Source organism: Babylonia areolata, chromosome 5 (assembly GCF_041734735.1).
Source record: "Babylonia areolata isolate BAREFJ2019XMU chromosome 5, ASM4173473v1, whole genome shotgun sequence".
NCBI classification, from domain to species: Eukaryota; Metazoa; Mollusca; class Gastropoda; order Neogastropoda; family Buccinidae; genus Babylonia; species Babylonia areolata.
In genome coordinates this window covers 42,983,363-43,002,185 of record NC_134880.1, presented here as the reverse complement: position 1 = coordinate 43,002,185, position 18,823 = coordinate 42,983,363, and the positions used below count along the sequence as shown (strand labels likewise).

General features: G+C 47.7%; 1 protein-coding gene across 2 annotated transcripts in view; it reads left to right on the top strand.

Annotated features, from left to right (window-relative positions):
* The window catches only part of LOC143282483 (cytosolic carboxypeptidase 1-like), a 34,431-nt gene extending 16,200 nt beyond the window's left edge, over positions 1-18,231 (top strand). For both annotated transcript variants that reach the window (XM_076588142.1, XM_076588143.1), the window contains exons 13-25: positions 2,009-2,724; positions 4,074-4,220; positions 5,695-5,776; positions 6,539-6,695; positions 7,696-7,928; positions 9,745-9,898; positions 10,576-10,647; positions 11,814-11,922; positions 12,448-12,577; positions 15,342-15,479; positions 15,783-15,959; positions 17,039-17,172; positions 18,028-18,231. In XM_076588142.1, the coding sequence (XP_076444257.1) occupies positions 2,009-2,724; positions 4,074-4,220; positions 5,695-5,776; positions 6,539-6,695; positions 7,696-7,928; positions 9,745-9,898; positions 10,576-10,647; positions 11,814-11,922; positions 12,448-12,577; positions 15,342-15,479; positions 15,783-15,959; positions 17,039-17,172; positions 18,028-18,187 (2,409 nt within the window). In that variant the 3' untranslated portion in view covers positions 18,188-18,231. The remainder of the gene's footprint in view (positions 1-2,008; positions 2,725-4,073; positions 4,221-5,694; positions 5,777-6,538; positions 6,696-7,695; positions 7,929-9,744; positions 9,899-10,575; positions 10,648-11,813; positions 11,923-12,447; positions 12,578-15,341; positions 15,480-15,782; positions 15,960-17,038; positions 17,173-18,027) is intronic.
* The last annotated feature ends 592 nt before the right edge of the window (positions 18,232-18,823 follow it).

The following is an 18,823-nucleotide window of genomic DNA, read 5'->3' as shown; positions in this document are numbered from 1 at the left end:
CACATTTTATGCCACAAACAAAACACATGCACACAAATGCTTACATTTTTGTGAGTGTTAACAGAATCTTGCTTGTACATATATATATATATACATATATATATCTATATATCTATCTAAATATTTGTGTGCATATATATCTAGTTTTTAGGTGTGTGTGCAGTTTCCAGTGTCATTATACTGTGCCATGGAAAGTGAATGTTATGAATCAACTTTATAAGCAATAATAAACTTTACCAGTTGAAACTGGTCCTGTTAATGAGTTAGCTCAAGAACATCTTGTATGTCCAGTGTGACTGGAACAGTGCTGGAGATGTGAGTTCCTTTTTCTGATGAAATGGCTCACATCATATGGTGTTATTTATTACCTTCAAATAATTGTTGTTGAGCTGAATGAGGTGATGCTGAAATCCTCCACACCCCAACTGGGTTTCAGGCACGAGATAAATCATGGATTTTGGATCTTGTTTCCTTGATTTCTGAGTGAAACGCCTGCCCAATATTCTTTGGGTCATCGTGTACAGTGACTGATAAACCTTGAAAGATTCAGCACTGCTGTCTTCTCTAGAGTTTGTGCAGTGTAAGTTTGAAGAGTGTATTTCAATCCCTCTCCACTCCCATGCTTGGCATGAGTTCCTGTCAAGGCTTTTGGTGTCGGCAGGTTCTCAGGGGACTGTCAATTGGAGGGTTGTGGTGGTCTCCACTCTGGTAGGGATGCCTACTCAGTCTGGTTCTGTGACTAAGAAGTTCTTGTCAGTAAGGGGCTGTGTAGGTGGTGTCCTACATTGAATCAGCACAGGCACTACTGAACACAATGGAAGTGACTCAGCAGCAGTGCTGGGTTTCCTCTGGTATGTGGCCTCCTGGTGACTTAACTTTGATAGTTTCCTGTAGAATTCTGGCATCGTTACTGCAGCAGATGTATCTGGTGTGCAGCAATGTCTGACTGTGTGTGCAGCAATGTCTGATGCTGTGTGCAGCAGTGTCTGACAGTGTGTGTAGCGACATCTGATGCTGTGTGTAGCAATGTCTGACAGTGTGTGCAGCAATATCTGACAGTGTGTGTAGCGACATCTGATGCTGTGTGTAGCAATGTCTGACAGTGTGTGCAGCAGTGTCTGACAGTGTGTGTAGCGACATCTGATGCTGTGTGTAGCAATGTCTGACAGTGTGTACAGCAATATCTGATGCTGTGCATAGCAATAGCTGACAGTGTGTGCAGCAATATCTGATGCTCTGCGCTGCAATGTGTGCAGCAATATCTGACAGTGTGCAGCAATATCTGACAGTGTGTGTAGCAGTACCTGACAGCATGTGCAGCAGTGTCTGGCAGTGTGTGCAGCAATGTCTGATGCTGTGTGCAGCAATATCTGGCAGTGTGTGTAGCAGTATCTGACAGCATGTGCAGCAATATCTGGTAGTGTGTGCAGCAGTGTCTGGCAGTGTGTGCAGCAATGTCTGATGCTGTGTGCAGCAATGTCTGACAGTGTGCAGCAATATCTGGCAGCGTGTGCAGCAATATCTGACAGCGTGTGCAGCAATGTCTCTTGCTGTGTGCAACAATATCTGATGCTGGTGCAGCAATATCTGACAGTGTGTGTATCAATATCTGACAGCATGTGCAGCAATATCTGATGCTGTGTGCAGCAATTTCTGATGCTGTGTGCAGCAATATCTGATGCTGTGTGCAGCAATGTCTGGCGGTGTGTACAGCAATATCTGGCAGTGAGTGTAGCAATGTCTGATGCTGTGTGCAGCAATATCTGATGCTTTGTGCAGCAGTATCTGCCAGTGTGTGCAGCAATATCTGATGCTGTGTGCAGCAATATCTGATGCTGTGTGCAGTGCAGCAATATCTGATGCTGTGTGCAGTGCAGCAATATCTGATGCTGTGTGCAGCAATATCTGGCGGTGTGTGCAGCAATATCTGGCGGTGTGTGTAGCAATGTCTGATGCTGTGTGCAGCAATATCTGGCAGTATGTGTAGCTGGCCTGATGCTGTGTGCAGCAATACCTGACCATGGATCCAGACCAGGACGACTGCGGGGACCGCCTCAATGTGCGAGAGCGGGAGCGCTCCATGCTGGGCCTGGACCAGCAGCTGAGAGGAGCAGGCAACGGCAGTGGCAGGAGGGGTGACTACTCCCTCCGCCAGCAGGACTGTGAGGAGCTGTCGCTGGGCAGTGCACAGTCTGGAGGTGTCAGTATGCCCCCGGAGCCCGTCACTGCCGTCAACATGAAGACAGGCGCCAGTGTGGTGTCGCTGGACATCCCCGCCTGCTCCTCCTCCTCCTCCTCCCGCAAAGCCAGCATTGCTTCCTCAGGGTCCAAGTCATCATCATCGTCATACTCCAAGGTGTGGAAGAAGAGCAAAGCGGTGAAGAAGAACGGTGGTGGTGGTGGGGGAGGAGGGGGGGTGAGGGACAGGAAGGTAAAGAAGACATCATCGCTGAAGGGGGTGGAGGAGATCACGGACGCCCTGTGCATCACGCCCCTGGTGACCTCGCGGGCTGACATGGAGGACTTTGAGGGAGGCAACTCAAGCAGTGACGAGCTGGATGAGGAGGGGTGGGAGCCTGTGCACGACCCCCGTGTGTACAGTCAGATGGCTTCCCAGACCCGCAGCGTCTACCGCTTTGAGAAGCTGGCCTACCCAGACCTCAACGGCGTTGGTGGGGCCTCTGACCTGGAGCCCCTCTACAACAGGAAGTTTGGGGTGCAGAGGTAAGGAGTTGGGGGTGGGGTGTGTGTGTGTGTGTGTGAGGTGTTTGGGGTTGGGGTGTGTGTGTATGTGTGTGTGGGGATGGATAAGGTGGGGTGTGCATGTTTGCGTGTGTGTGCGCATGCTTGTGTCCTTGCATGCGTGCATGTGTGTTTGTTGTTTTTCAGGGTTTAGATCAGATTATGTGGTTCTGAGCTGAATGTAGATCAGTTCTTCAAAGGATTGCTGGATACTGTAGGGGTATCACTTTTTTTTTTTTTTTTTGCTGTCCCATCATCTGCTCCAATTTTAGTGGCATTACTTCCACCCTGCTCATTTCTCATCCACATACACAGCCACACCCGGATTTGTCTGTCAGGGTCAGTGTCGGCAGTCCAAAGGGAACCATTGATTTTAGGTCGCCAGGCCACACACCAGAGGAGACCCTACACTGTTGCTGAATCACTTCAGTGGTGTTCAGTAGTGCCTGTTTTTAGCCCCCTACAGGCTCAGTCACGGAGCCAGACTGAGCGCCCCCTCTGGAGTGCAGATCACCACCATGTCCCTCCAACAACAGTCCCCCAGGGACCTACCGATAACAAAGACCTTGACAGGATTCGCTCTAATTATGGAGGAGGAAGGGGATTGAAACCGGGATCACCATTAGAGCAGGGCATGAGAGGCCACAGAATTTGAGGCATTTTTTCTTATTGATGATGAAGGTGGAAGATGCTGATGATGACGATGCTGATGATATTGCTACAGAGGTCTATTTAGGTTTGGGACTACATGACAAGGCTGTACTCATTGCTTCCTTTCATAATGATATCCTGGCGTTAACCAGACCTGAGAGATACTGTGTTGGTCAGGAAGTTTGAGCAACACACCCAAAGATGCATCCGTAAAGTGGATGATACTCAACTGTGTGGTCCTCGTCTACCCATCAGTAGCACGCTCAACTCTGGGTAGGAGCTGGCCATAGACCAAAAAACCCGGTCTCCACTGGGAATCAAACCCACGTCCTCCCAGCTGTCAGTCTTCGATGCTGACCACTTGGCCACAGCAGCGGTTGGTATCACATGGTTCATCGGGTTATCAACAGATTGCTGGAAACGGTAGTGTTATCACATGGATCAGTGTATCCTTGTTTGGGTTCATGGTTCATATTTTGTGACAAACATGAATGTCTGGACAAGACTGTCTTTGGTACTCGTGTGTGTGTGTGTGTGTGTGTGTGTGTGTGCACATGTGCACATGTGCATGTATGTATGCATCTGTATGTGTGCGGGCATGTATTTGTGCATGCATGCATGCAAGGGAGGAGGAAGAGGAAGGAAAAGAATCCATCTTTCTTGCGTGATGTGTGTTTCAGGAGCAAGGTGTTTGAGGACATTGACCGCATGATTCACCCAGACACGGTCTATGATCATGTGGTCTATGACCTGGATAGTATCGTGGCCAATGCTGGCTCTGCCTACACCTTTGAAAACTCCAACCTCAGCAATCGCGATGAACTCAGGTACCTTAAAAACAACCCCCCCACCCCCAAGAAAAAAAAAAGAAAAAAAAAGAGAAACAAAAACAAGAACAAACAAACAGACAAACATACTATAAGACAAAACAGTGAGCATGTCTGGAAACAAGTGTTGGTAACTAAGGTCAGAAACGTCATCACCCTATGAATAGTTCAATATATTTTGTTTTGTTAATTTGATTTTACACTGGTTTTATTTATAATTTTTTATTTCTAATGGACCTTGTTGAGATTTATTTGACAGTTAAGGTTGATTCTGGTTTTCGACAAAAGACAAAAAACAGAAAAAGCCACACACGCCAGGTACATCACTCATTTCTCAGGGAGGGGGAGGAGTGAATCCCCCACATGTAACCCCAGCCCCAGGAAGAAATGTGAAAAGAAAGAAGTTGGATGGAGAGGAAACAGTGACAGACAATTTGGAAAGTTTTGCATTGCACCTTGGATGGTCAGAGGGCACGTAGTGGCTCTGTAACCCTGACTTAAACCTTCTGGTTTTCTTGTCCCTGCTACCTTCTCCTGGGCCATTTGAAGAGCGCCTTCTGTCCTAATTGGATATTTGCCTTGAGGGTCCTCTTTCCCCAGGATGTGCTGCCTTCTTGGGCTGCAAGTCACAGTTATCAGGATGTAGCAGCTTGTTTTGAGGTGTCAGTGACCCAACTTCGCCCTTCTCCTGTCACAAAGAACAGCTCCACAGTGTTAGGAAGCTAAGCCACACAGGAAGGCTAGGAATTGGACTGTAGTTGTCGGAGGTTGTGTGAGACACATACCACTGGGAATGTTTTATAGGCAGTGGGAGGCATATACTACTGGGAGTGTTTTAAAGGCTTTAGGGGACACTCCATTGTGAGCGTTTTACAGGCTGGGAGATACACCATTGGGAGTGTTTTATAGACTGTGAGACGTATACTATTGGGAGTGTTTTACAGGCTGTGTGGGCTGTCTGAGACATATACTGTTGGAAGTGTTTTATAGGCTATGTGAGACACACAACATTGGGAGTGTTTTATAGGTTGTTTGAGACGTGTACTATTGAGAGTGTTTTATAGGCAGTGTGTGACACAGACCATTGGGAGTGTTTTGTAGGCTGTGTGAGACACAGACGGTTGGTGAAAATACCTAACACTTGGTTTTATTCTCTTCTGTTGCCCTCTAATTCTGTCTCACAGGCTGATGTTTCTGTCTTTTGTATACCTTTGTGTGTGGGTTTGTTTGTGTGTGTGTGTGTGTGTGTGTGTGTGTGTGTGTGTGTGTGTGTGTGTGCAAGCATGCGTGTATGTATGTGATACTGGTACTATTTTCTTTTCTTTCTCCTTCTTAATCTTGTTATTATTAGTAGTATTATTGTTGTTGTTGTTGTTGTTGCTAGTAGTAGTAACAGCATGATGATGATGAAATGAGTGTAAAGGGGGCGTTTTCTCAGAGCCTTGAACAGCAGGTGTTGTCATGTCTCTGACAGGGTGGGTCGACAGGAAGGGGCATTTGGCATTCTCCGCTTCAACGCTCAGTTTGAGTGTGGTAACCTACGCAAAGTCATTCAGGTGAGAATGCTGTGTGGAAGTTTGCCACGGCTGTGACAGGTGGTAGTCTGTGATGTGTTGTGGTCTGTGTTATAGTCTGTGATGTGTCATAGTCTGTGATGTCTGTGATGTGTCCTAGTTTGTGTTGCGGTCTGTGATGTGACCTAGTGCCATAGTTTGTTATGTGTTGTGGTCTGTGTCATAGTCTGTGATGTGTTGTGGTCTGTGTCATAGTCTGTGATATGTCCTAGTTTGTGTTGCAGTCTGTGATGTGACCTTGTGTCATAGTTTGTGATGTGTTGTAGTCTGTTCCATGTTGTAGTCTGTGCTGTACCTTAGTGTTGTACTTGTTGTCTGTGTCTTAGTGTTGTAGTCTGTGTCTTAGTGTTGTAGTCTGTGATGTGTCTTAGTGTTGTAGTCTGTGATGTGTCTTAGTGTTGTAGTCTGTGATTTGTCAAAGTGTATGTGTTGCAGTCTGTGATGTGACTGTGATGTGCTGTATTGTGTGATTTGTCTTTGTATCATTGTCTGTGTCAAAGAATTTATGAAGCAGACAGAAGAGAGTTGTATGTGATGTGTTGTGTATTTTATGAAGCAGACTGAAGAGAGTTATATGTTATCTATTTTATGTTATATGATGACGTTTATTAATGTGTGTTGTGCTGTGACTGTGTAGTTAATGTGTGTTGTGCCTTGACTGTGTAGTTGATGTGTGCTGTGCTGTGACTGTGTAGTTGATGTGTGTTATACTGTAACTGTGTAGTTGTTGTGCTGTGACTGCAGGTGAGGGAGTTTGAGTACGACCTGATCCTGAACCCTGACATCAACACCAACCATCATCACCAGTGGTTCTACTTTGAGGTCAGCAACATGGCGGCCAACATGAACTATCGCTTCAACATTGTCAACTGTGAAAAGCTCAACAGTCAGTTCAACTTTGGTCAGTGGCTGCCTTTTGCTTGTCCTCATTCTGTAGTTCTGTGATGAACGTCGGTGATGTGGCGCTTCAGGAGGAAAGTCTAGTATTGTGCACAGTTACCAGTGAGATAAAACATTTAAGAGATAACTGTGCAGAGCTTTGAAAATTTTGAAAAGAAATGTTTAACAAATGAGCAGGTGAATTGCCATGTGCTCTCCAGTTCTTATGCTCATTGACTAAGTATAGAAACTCAAATGCTTGCATGTCGCTGAGCACTGACATGGATTACAGGATCATTAACATACTTATTTGATCTTGATTTGCCTTTAGCAATATAATTCAGTCTGTCAGATGTCCACAGGATGGGCAGTAAGCAACATGATTGAATGTCTGAATTCCACAGGATGGGCAGTAAGCAACATGATTGAATGTTGGATGTCCACAGGATGGGCTATAAGCAACATGATTGAATGTTGGATGTCCACAGGATGGGCTATAAGCAACATGATTGAATGTTTGATGTCCACAGGATGGGCTGTAAGTAACATGACTGAATGTGGGATGCCCACAGGGCTATAAGCAATATGACTGAATGTGTGATGTCCACAGGCTGGGCTATAAGCAACATGACTGAATGTGGGATGTCCACAGGCTGGGCTATAAGTAACATGACTGAATGTGGGATGTCCACAGGCAGGGCTATAAGCAACATGACTGAATGTGGGATGTCCACAGGCTGGGCTATAAGCAACATGACTGAATGTGGGATGTCCACAGGGCTATAAGTAACATGACTGAATGTGGGATGTCCACAGGCTGGGCTATAAGCAACATGACTGAATGTGGTATGTCCACAGGCAGGGCTATAAGCAACATGACTGAATGTCAGATGTCCACAGGCAGGACTATAAGCAACATGACTGAATGTGGGATGTCCACAGGGCTGTAAATAACATGACTGAATGTGGGATGTCCACAGGCTGGACTATAAGCAACATGACTGAATGTCGGATGTCCACAGGCATGCAGCCGCTGATGCTGTCGGTGACGGAGGCGATGGCAGGCCGTGGGGGGTGGATGCGGGTGGGGAAGGACATCTGCTATTACCGCAACCACTTCCTGCGCTCCTCGCAGACTACTGGGGGGGTGAAGGGCAAGGCCTACTACACCACCACCTTCACCATCCAGTTCCCCCACAACTGTGATGTCTGCTACCTGGCCTACCACTACCCCTACACCTACACCACCCTCAGGGTCAGCCCTATGTCTGTATTGTGTGTGTTAACCATCACCCTCAGGGTCAGCCCTTGTAAGCCCTTCTCGCAGTCCCACAATTTCTCTCACTTTGGGAAAAGACTTGAAACCAACTCTGATGTTAAATGAAATATTTTTGATGAAAATAAAGGGCCCCCCACGATTTCTCACAACTGAGAGAAAACGTGGGCAAGGAAACGACCACACTTTCTCACAATTCCACGATTTCTCTCAGAGTGAGAGAAATTGTGGGATTGTGAGAAATCATGGGCTTACAACCCTACATATGTCTGTGTTCTGTCTGTTACATTGTTCCCACCAATGCTTCTGATTATACAAGGGTTTGCGTCCCTGTCGCTTTGAGAATGGAAAGGACACCCAGCATGCTCATGATGTGGGTCTCTGGGGCATTCTGAAAATGTCTGCAGTGAACACATATATGATAGTCAGTCGTGTCCACCCATGACCATCAGAACAGCAATGGAGACAGTTGATGTCTTGACTATCTGGGCTAGAATTTGATTATAGGGGAGAGTTTCTTGTCCAAGTTACATCCCCCCTCTCTCTGCCAAGATGGTTTTATGACAGTCAGCATTTGGGATGGCCTTCAAAGGCCAACTTGCCCCAAAGGCTGCAGCACAGAGAACCAGTTCAACCAGCCGCCGTGGCGAAGTGGTTAGCATGGCGGACTGACGGCTGGGAGGACGCGTGTTCGAATCCCAGCGGAGGTGGGTTTTTTCGGCCCGTGGCCGGCTCCTACCCAGAGTTGAGTGTGCTGTGGGCTTAAATGGGGAGACTGGGACCACACAGTCGAGTGTCATCCACTTAAGGATGCGTCTTTGGGTGTGTTGCTCTAATTGCCTGACCAACACTGCAAGTGTCTGTATCTCTCAGGCCTGGTTAACGCCGGGATATTATGACAGGAAGCATAGAGTACAGCCTTGTCACGCAGTCCCAAACCAAAGTGGACCTCCATAGCAACATCGTCATCATCATCGTCATCCTCCTCCTCCTTCATTGTCATCAGTATAAACAAAATAGTCTCAAAGTCTGTGGCCTTTCATGCCCTGCTCTCATGGTGACCTCAGTTTCGATACCCCTCCACTTCTGAGCTTGGGGTGAGTCCTGTCAATGTCATCAGTGTCGGCGGGTTCATTGGGGGCTGTTGTTTGAGGGACGTGGTGGCGGTCTCCACTCTGGGAGGGACGCTCACTCAGTCTGGCTCCGCGACTAAGCCATTATTGTCCATAGTAGGGGGCGTAGTAGGTGGTGTCCTAAGTACGTTAAATCAGAACAGGCACCACTGAACGCCATCAAAGTGACTCACCAGCAGTGCAGGGTCTCCTCTGGTGTGTGGCCTCCTGGCGATCTCACATCAATGGTTCCCTGTGGACTGTCGACGCTGGAACTGTGACGGACGAACTCGGGTGTGGCCGTGTATGGGGGAATCTAAATGAGCGGCGTGGGAGTAATGCCACTGAAACGGTGCAGATGATGAGGTAGCAAAGTCATAGTCCTTCACAAAAGACTAAGCTGTAAATGAATTCCTATTGCAATAGAGACCCAATCATCATACAGCTCTCGCTTTGCTGTTGGCCCAACTGAAGCTTATGCCAATGTCTGATATAAGCTGAGCGAGCCGGGCCTCATGCCATTTGGGAAAGCCTGGTGCTGGTGTGTGTGTGTGTGGTGATGCATATGTGTGTGCAGTATACATGTATGTGTGTTTATATGTGTATATGCATGTATTGATACATTGTGTGTGTGTGTGTGTACGTACATGTGTGTATTGATACATGTGTGTACATGTGTACAGACTCACCTGTACCAGTGGGAGGGTCAGGTGGACCAGAGCCAGGTGTTTTTCCGGCACCAGGTGCTGTGTGAGACGCTGTCCAGCAACGCTGTGCCCCTGCTGACCATCACTGCACAGCCCCGCGGGTCACAGCGACAGCATGTGGAGGAGCTCTGTATGTCTGTGTGTGTGTGGGTGGGGTGGAGGGGGGCGGTGGGTGTTGGGGCATGGGAGAGGGGTGGGTGTGGGTGGGTGTAGGTGCAGGTGCAGGTGCAGGGGTGTGGATGTGGATGGGTGTGGGTGTGTGTGTTTGTGTGCGTGGGGGGAGGATGTGGGGGGGTGAGTTTGTGTTTGTGGGTAGGTGTGTGTGTGGGGGGAGGGTGGGGGGATGTCGATGGGTGCGTGTGTGTCTGGGTTGGTGGATGGGTGGTGTGGTGTGTGTGTGTGTGTGTGTGTGTGTGTGTGTGTGTGTTTATGGATGAGGGTGTGAGTGGGGGTAGGTGTCAAGGGGTGGGTGTGTTTGTAAGTGTGTGTGTTTATGTGTGTGTATATGCGTGAGTTTGAGTGTGTGTGTGTGTGTGAGCACGCACACACATGTGTGTGTGGGGTGTATGTGTGTGTGTGCATATACGTACATGCATATGTACATGGATATGTGTGGGTATGCCTCTGTGTGTGTGTGTGTGTGTGTGTGTGTGTGTGTGCATGCACGTGTGAGTGTTTGTGTGTGTGTGTGTGATTTGAATCCAAAAGTTATCTTTCACATGACTCTTGTTGAGAATAGAGGTGTGAATGTTGCAGTGATGATGATTATGATGATGTTGGTGACCGTGTTGAACATGTGTGCAACAGGGAGCAGGCCGTACATTTTCCTGAGTGGGAGAGTGCATCCGGGGGAGAGCAACTCCAGCTGGGTCATGAAAGGTGAGTGCCTGTACAGCCCTCCTTTCACCCTCTTCCATTCACATAGTTCACACAGAAACTCTTCCTGGTGTTCCACTGTGGCCAGAATACATTTAAGAGGGTCAATGCGTATCACCTTGAAGGTATGCTGTATTTCACGGATGATAAGGCTATACTTTGTTGTTGTTTTTTTACCCAACAGGGAGTTTCATAAAAACTGTTAAAGGAACCTTCTGTTCGACTCACTACGGATGACGGAACAGTTAAAATTTTTTCCATGTTATTCTCATGGGGTAGCATAACAACACAGCTATACCGGGCATTGCAAATGTGTCAAGGGTCGAATGGAAAGTTTCATCATGAGATTCTGTAACAACACACTCTGCGGTGACAGTTTGACTTCAGCACCCTACATGACAAGCTAATCCACATACATACCAAAAATGGAGTCGCAGGCGATACAACTGGAAATTTTTGGAGCAAAATAGTTCACGACAGCGGCTTTTACTGCTGCTGAAATGATTGAAATGCTTCATACTGAAGGTTTCGACATTGACGAGGATGATGAAGACTTTGAATAAAGTATCTGCAGTGAAGAAAGCTGCCAGCAAGAAGGTACTGACAGTGACTCAGCTTCTGAAAGCTGTGAAGAGGGAGGGTGGTGGGCGTACACATGATGTGAGGAGAGGGGTCGGTGTGTCAGGTACAGCGAGTTTCGTTCAGTTACTTTATGTTTTGTATTTTTTGTGATTTTTTTCCTAACCCTAACTAATGGGTCGTCTGTAGGGAAAAACAAAGGAAAAAACTATTCGTCCCAAGTGAGTTAAACCCAACATGAAGTAACATAAAAAAAACTTATAGGAAAAATCTATTTTGCCCAACAGGGAGTTTCCTGAAAACTATTATGGGAAGTCTGTTGGACCCAACATGGAGTATCCTAAAAACTGTAAAAGGAGCAGTCTGTTTAACCCAATATGGAGTGTCCTGAAAACTGTCAAAACTATTATGGGAACAGTGTGTTTAACCCAACAAGGAGTATTACTGAAAACTGTCATAGCGACAGTTTATTTAACCCAACAGACAGTTTGATTAGTAAAGGAAAAACACCTTACAACTGACAAAAGAGATAACAGTGCAGTAGCAGCAGAGTGGAGATAACAGTGTGTGTGTGTGTGTGTGTGTACCAGGCACAGTGGACTTTCTGATGAGCAACAAGCCAGCAGCTCAGCAGCTGAGGGAACGCTACATCTTCAAGATTGTACCCATGCTCAACCCTGATGGCGTCATCAATGGAAAGTCAGTGTGTGTGTGTGTGTGTGTGTGTGTGTGTGTGTGTGTGTGTGAATGTGCTTGTGTTTGTGTGTGTGTGTGTGTGAATGTGTGTTTGTGTGTGTGTGTGTGTGAATGTGTGTTTGTGAGTGTGTGTGTGTGCGTGCGTGTGTGCATAAGAGAGAATAAGTGTACCCAAGTACATTTCCAACTGTGCTTGTTTATGTGTGTGCTTAATTGTGTGTGAAGGTTGTGGGTATTCGTTTGTGTATACTGTAGGGGTGTAGCTGTGCACATGTTTTTGTGATAGTTATGGGCAAAAGTGTGCTGCGTGTTTATGTATGTTATGTGTGCGTTATTTGGCACAAGTGTGCATTTATTATGTGTAGGTGGTGTAATAGGGCGCAGGTGTGCATGTGGGGGTATAACTGGGCATAAGGGTGCAATTTTGTGTGTGTGTGTGCGAGGGGGTCGGGGTAAATGTATACAAGAGTACAACAGTGATAAAAAAAAAAAATGGTGCAGTCAGTGGCGGTGTGTTTGGCATTGCAGTCACCGCAGTTCCCTGGTGGCGGAGGACCTGAATCGTCGATGGCTGAAGCCCTGCCCCCGCCTCCACCCCACCATCTACCACACCAAGGGTCTGCTGCAGTACCTGTCGGCCGTCAACAAGTCACCTCTGGTACACACCCCTCACACCCTCTGATGGCTGACACACCTTTAGGAGGGGGTGGGGATGAGGGGGTGAGGGGGTGGGGGTGGGGGCGATCCAAGAGGCTCTTACCTGGGTGTCCCAGACTTTAATCAAACCTACAGCTCTGCACACCTACGTACAAGAGCAGGCATACTACTACTGATAATAGTAATAATAAAATAATAAATGATAATAGATAGTACTTATATGATGCAAACACACCATATATTGGGCTCTAAGCGCCTCACCTGAAACAGTACAAATACAACAGTGCATAATAACATACCTCTGCACATGAAACAACAACAGATATATGTGTATCAACATCCACCAAGACAAATCTATAAATTGCAGATATGAGCAATCACTTACACACACAAACACACATACACGCATACACACACACACACACACTGAACAAAAGATGCCCTACACACACACACACACACGCACAAGCGCATACACGCATAGTGCACACACACAGTAAACACCCATCCACAGGCTTACACACAATAGTAGATGACGATTTCAGTAGAAGGTAAAGTGGGTAGGAGGAGGAAGACTGCAGTCAAATAGATATGCTAAGTGGACCATAAGGATGATGCCTTTCTACCTAAACTAGAACTGTTAGAATACCAGGCAAAATTTTCTTCTTCTTCTTTATTATTATTATTATCATTATCATTATTGGTATTACTATTAGTAGTAGTAGTAGTAGCATTGTATTTTTATTTTCTTTTGTGTGCTTGTTTAATTTCTTTGTTTTAAGGGGTGGATGAAAAAAAAAAAGCATGTCCTTGCTTATTCCACTTCCCTCAATAAAGAGTATCATTCATTCACTCATTCCTCACACCCAAGTGCCTGTTGGGTTTTCAAATTTGTTTTGGAAGGCATACCTTCTGATCATAATCTGGGCCAGGAAGTGGTGGAGAGAAGCTCTTCTTTGTAACCGACGCCGCTATCATCATACTGAAACTGTGTTGAAGGATTTTCGCTGTTTTTCATGTGTTCTTTCTGCACATTTTTTTTAGAGCGTCCCTCTTTTACATGTTCTTTCTGGACATTTTTTAGAGCGTCCATTCCACTGCTCAGTGAACACGCCTTTAGCGTCAGTGGCAGGTGAAGTTGGTTTGATCTTACCTGTGTACTGTTACTGACAGGTGAGAGGTGTGTACAGTCGTTGACAGGCGAGAGGTGTGTACAGTCAGTGACAGGTGTGTACAGTCATTGACAGGTGACAGGTGTGTACAGTCATTGACAGGTGAGAGGTGTGTACAGTGATTGACAGGTGAGAGGTGTGTACAGTGATTGACAGGTGTGTACAGTCAGTGACAGGTGAGAGGTGTGTACAGTCAGTGACAGGTGAGTGGTGTGTATTGTCAGTGGCAGGTGAGAGGTGTGTACAGTCAGTGATAGGTGAGAGGTGTGTACAGTGACTGACAAGTGGGAGGTGTGAACAGTGATTGACAGGTGAGTGGTGTGCACAGTCAGTGACAGGTGAGAGGTGTGTACTGTCAGTGACAGGTGAGAGGTGTGTGCAGTCAGTGACAGGTGAGAGGTGTGTACAGTGACTGACAAGTGGGAGGTGTGTACAGTGGTTGACAGGTGAGTAGTGTGTGCAGTCAGTGACAGGTGAGTGGTGTGTACAGTGACTGACAAGTGGGAGGTGTGTACAGTTAGTGACAGGTGAGTAGTGTGTACAGTGACTGACAAGTGGGATGTGTGTACAGTTAGTGACAGGTGAGAGGTGTGTGCAGTCAGTGACAGGTGAGAGGTGTGTACAGTGACTGACAAGTGGGAGGTGTGTACAGTTAGTGACAGGTGAGAGGTGTGTGCAGTCAGTGACAGGTGAGAGGTGTGTACAGTGACTGACAAGTGGGAGGTGTGTACAGTTAGTGACAGGTGAGAGGTGTGTACAGTGACTGACAAGTGGGAGGTGTGTACAGTTAGTGACAGGTGAGAGGTGTGTACTGTCAGTGACAGGTGAGAGGTGTGTGCAGTCAGTGACAGGTGAGAGGTGTGTACAGTGACTGACAAGTGGGAGGTGTGTACAGTTAGTGACAGGTGAGAGGTGTGTGCAGTCAGTGACAGGTGAGTGGTGTGTACAGTGACTGACAAGTGGGAGGTGTGTACAGTGATTGACAGGTGAGAGGTGTGTGCAGTCAGTGACAGGTGAGTGGTGTGTACAGTGACTGACAAGTGGGAGGTGTGTACAGTTAGTGACAAGTGGGAGGTGTGTACAGTTAGTGACAGGTGAGAGGTGTGTGCGGTCAGTGACAGGTGAGAGGTGTGTACAGTGACTGACAAGTGGGAGGTGTGTACAGTTAGTGACAGGTGAGAGGTGTGTGCAGTCAGTGACAGGTGAGTGGTGTGTACAGTGACTGATAAGTGGGAGGTGTGTACAGTGATTGACAGGTGAGTGGTGTGTACAGTTAGTGACAGGTGAGAGGTGTGTACTGTCAGTGACAGGTGAGAGGTGTGTACAGTTAGTGACAGGTGAGAGGTGTGTACTGTCAGTGACAGGTGAGAGGTGTGTACATTCAGTGACAGGTGAGAGGTGTGTACATTCAGTGACAGATGAGAGGTGTGTACTGTCAGTGACAGGTGAGAGGTGTGTATAGTGACTGACAAGTGGGAGGTGTGTACAGTGATTGACAGGTGAGTGGTGTGTGCAGTCAGTGACAGGTGAGAGGTGTGTACAGTCACTGACAGGTGGGAGGTGTGTACAGGTGAGGGTGTTGTGATGTTCCAGGTGTACTGTGACTACCACGGCCACTCGCGGAGGAAGAACATCTTCATGTACGGCTGCAGTCCACAGATGTCGTGGATGCCCAACGACACACAGAACCCTGCCAGCACTGGCAACCGGCTGGAGGACAGCGGGTTCAAGGTCAGTGTGTGTGTGTAGTGTTCCTTCCCTCCTTCCATGGAGTGACCAGTCATTTGCTGATTAGTCTGTCACTATGGGGGGGGATCTGCAGGAAGAAGCACTAAATCCAAAAAAAAAAAAAAGAATAAGAAATAAAAAGGACCTTCATTTCGCAGTATCTGGGCTAGACCACTCCAGCTAGCGAAGCGTTCCCTGGGGATAAACCCTGACTGGCACAGCTCCAGCCCGTCATTTACCGCTACTTTGATCCATGGTCCCTACACTACGGTGGTGGTGGTGTGTGTGTGTGTGTGTGTGTTGCAGACTCTGCCGCGCATCCTGCACCTGAGCAGCCCGCTGTTCTACCTGCAGAACTGCAGCTTTGTGGTGGAGCGGCCCAAGGAGGCAACGGCCCGTGTGGTGGTGTGGAGACAGATCGGGGTGGTGCGCAGCTACACCATGGAGAGCAGCTACTGCGGCTGTGACCAGGGCAAGTACAAGGTAATGGCGCGCTTGTGTGTGTCTGTGTGCATTCACGTGTGTTTATGTGTTCATGCGCATTTCACATACTGATGACGGTCACACATGCTTTACATACTGATCACGCGCACACATAGAGATTCACACACAGATGCACACACACACACACACACACACACACACAGAGATTCACACACACACACATGCATACAAATTCACTCTTACACACACACACATACACACACTCTCACACATTCAGAGATTCATAAACACTCATACACACACACACACACACACACATACATACACACACACGCACACGCACACATTCAGAGATTCATAAACACTCATACACACACACACACACACACACACACACCCACACACATCACACGTCATACATCACACACACACACACACACACACCCACACACACACCCACACCCACATCACACATCACACACACACACACACACACACACACACATACACACACACACATGAGCACGCACACACACACGTGTGCACACACACACGCATGCACGCACATATGGCGCTCTGATCACGCGTGTGCCTGCGCGCACACACACACACACACACACACACACACACACACACCACACACACACACACTACTCATTACACATTACACACTATACACCATTCCTGTGTACAGGACCAGCACATCAACAGTCACATGTTGTAGGAGATGGGCCACAAGATGTGTGAAGGCTTGCTGAGACTGGCTTACAAACACAAACACACACACACACACATACACACACACAGAGATTTACACACACATACACACATGTACACAGATACATCACACATCACACACACACACACAACATCACACACACATTATATGCAAACACACACACAGCACACACACATCACATTCTGATCACGCACAGACGCACAGCACACACACACTACACACCATGCCTGTGTACCAGCGCATCAACAGTCGCATGGTGGATGAGATGGGCCACAAGATGTGTGAGGGCTTGCTGAGACTGGCACACCCACACACACACATACACACACACACACACACACCACACACACTTCACACTACACACCGTGCCTGTGTACAGGACCAGCACATCAACAGTCGCATGTTGGAGGAGATGGGCCACAAGATGTGTGAAGGCTTGCTGAGACTGGCCAAGACCTGCACTGGTCTGGACCAGCAACTGCCAGACTTCGGTGCATCTGTTGCTGACTTTGGGTATGTCACGCACCTGTCTCCATCAAGTCTGTACTTGTATGGGGGTAGGGGTGGGTTGGGATGGGGTGGTGTGTGTGTGTGTGTGTGTGTGTGTGTGTGTGTGTGACTGTATGTGTGTGTGTGTGTGTGTATGTTTGTGTGTGCATGTGTGTATGTGAATGTGTTGACGTGTTTATGTATGTGTGTGTGTGAATGTGTGTGTGCTAATGTGTGCGTAAATATGTGTGTTGATTGTGTTGTGTGTGTATTAATGTGTGTTGATGTGTGTGTGTTAATGTGTGTGTGAGTGATGATGATGATGATGATGTGTGTGTGTGTGTGCGTTAATGTGTGTGTGTTGATGTGAATGTGTTAATGTATGTGTGTTAATGTGTGTTAATGCGTGTGTGTGTGTGTGTTAATGTTTGTGTGTTGTGCTGATGTGTATGTGTTGATGTGTTAATGTGTGTGTTAATGTGTGTGTCAATGTATTTGTGTTGATGTGTCAATGTGTGTGTGTGTGTTGATGTGTGTGTGTGTGTCAATATGTGTGTTAATGTGTGTCTGTTGATTTTGTGTGTCTGTTAATGTGCGTGTGTCTGTTGATGTGTGTGTGTGTTATTGTGTGTGTGTGTGCATGTTGATATGTGTGTGTGTGTTAATGTGCGTTAATGTATGTGTTGATGTGTGTGTTAATGTGTGTTTCAATGTGTGTCAGTGTGTGTGTTGATATGTGTGTCAATGTGTGTGTTCATGTACGTGTTGATGTGTGTGTTAATATGTGTGTGTCAATATGTGTGTTAATGTGTGTTTGAATGTGTGTGTCAATGTGTGTGTTAATGTGTGTGTGTTAATGTGTGTCAATGTGTGTAACAGAGGCCTGGACAGCCTGGAGGACAGCAGTCAGGATGTGTTCCCCAAGGTGGCCGGTGCCTCCTGTATGTTTGACGACCCGGACATGGCCTCCCTCAGCGACGACGATGGCTCTGGTGATGATGAGGAGAACTATGATGGGGAGGAGGATCTGTCCCTGTGATGATGTGACGGCCAGGGTAGGGGGTGGGGTGGGGTTGTGAAGGGTGGACATGTGTGATGTGATAGTGAGGTGGAGGAGGGGGGAGGTGATGTAACAGGCCGTGTGGTGAAGAGGGCATGATGTGTGATTTGATAGCGAGGTAGGGAAGGGGGTGTGATGGCGTGACGGTGAGGGGGAGGGCAGTGATGGTGTGAGGGGGATGGTGGTGATGGTGTGACAGTGAGGGGGATGGTGGTGATGGTGTGACAGTGAGGGGGAGGGTGGTGATGGTGTGAGGGGAAGGGTGGTGATGGTGTGACAGTGAGGGGGATGGTGGTGATGGTGTGACAGTGAGGGGGAGGGTGGTGATGGTGTGACAGTGAGGGGGAGGGGGATGATGGTGTGACAGTGAGGGGGAGGGTGGTGATGGTGTGACAGTGAGGGGGAGGGGGATGGTGTGACAGTGAGGGGGAGGGGAGCGTTGGTGTGAGGGGGAGGGTGGTGATGGTGTGACAGTGATGGGGAGGGTGGTGATGGTGTGACAGTGAGGGGGAGGGGGATGATGGTGTGATGGTGGGGGAAGGGGGGTGATGGTATAATGGGGGTGATGGTGTGACAGTGAGGGGGAGGGGGATGATGGTGTGATGGTGGGGGAAG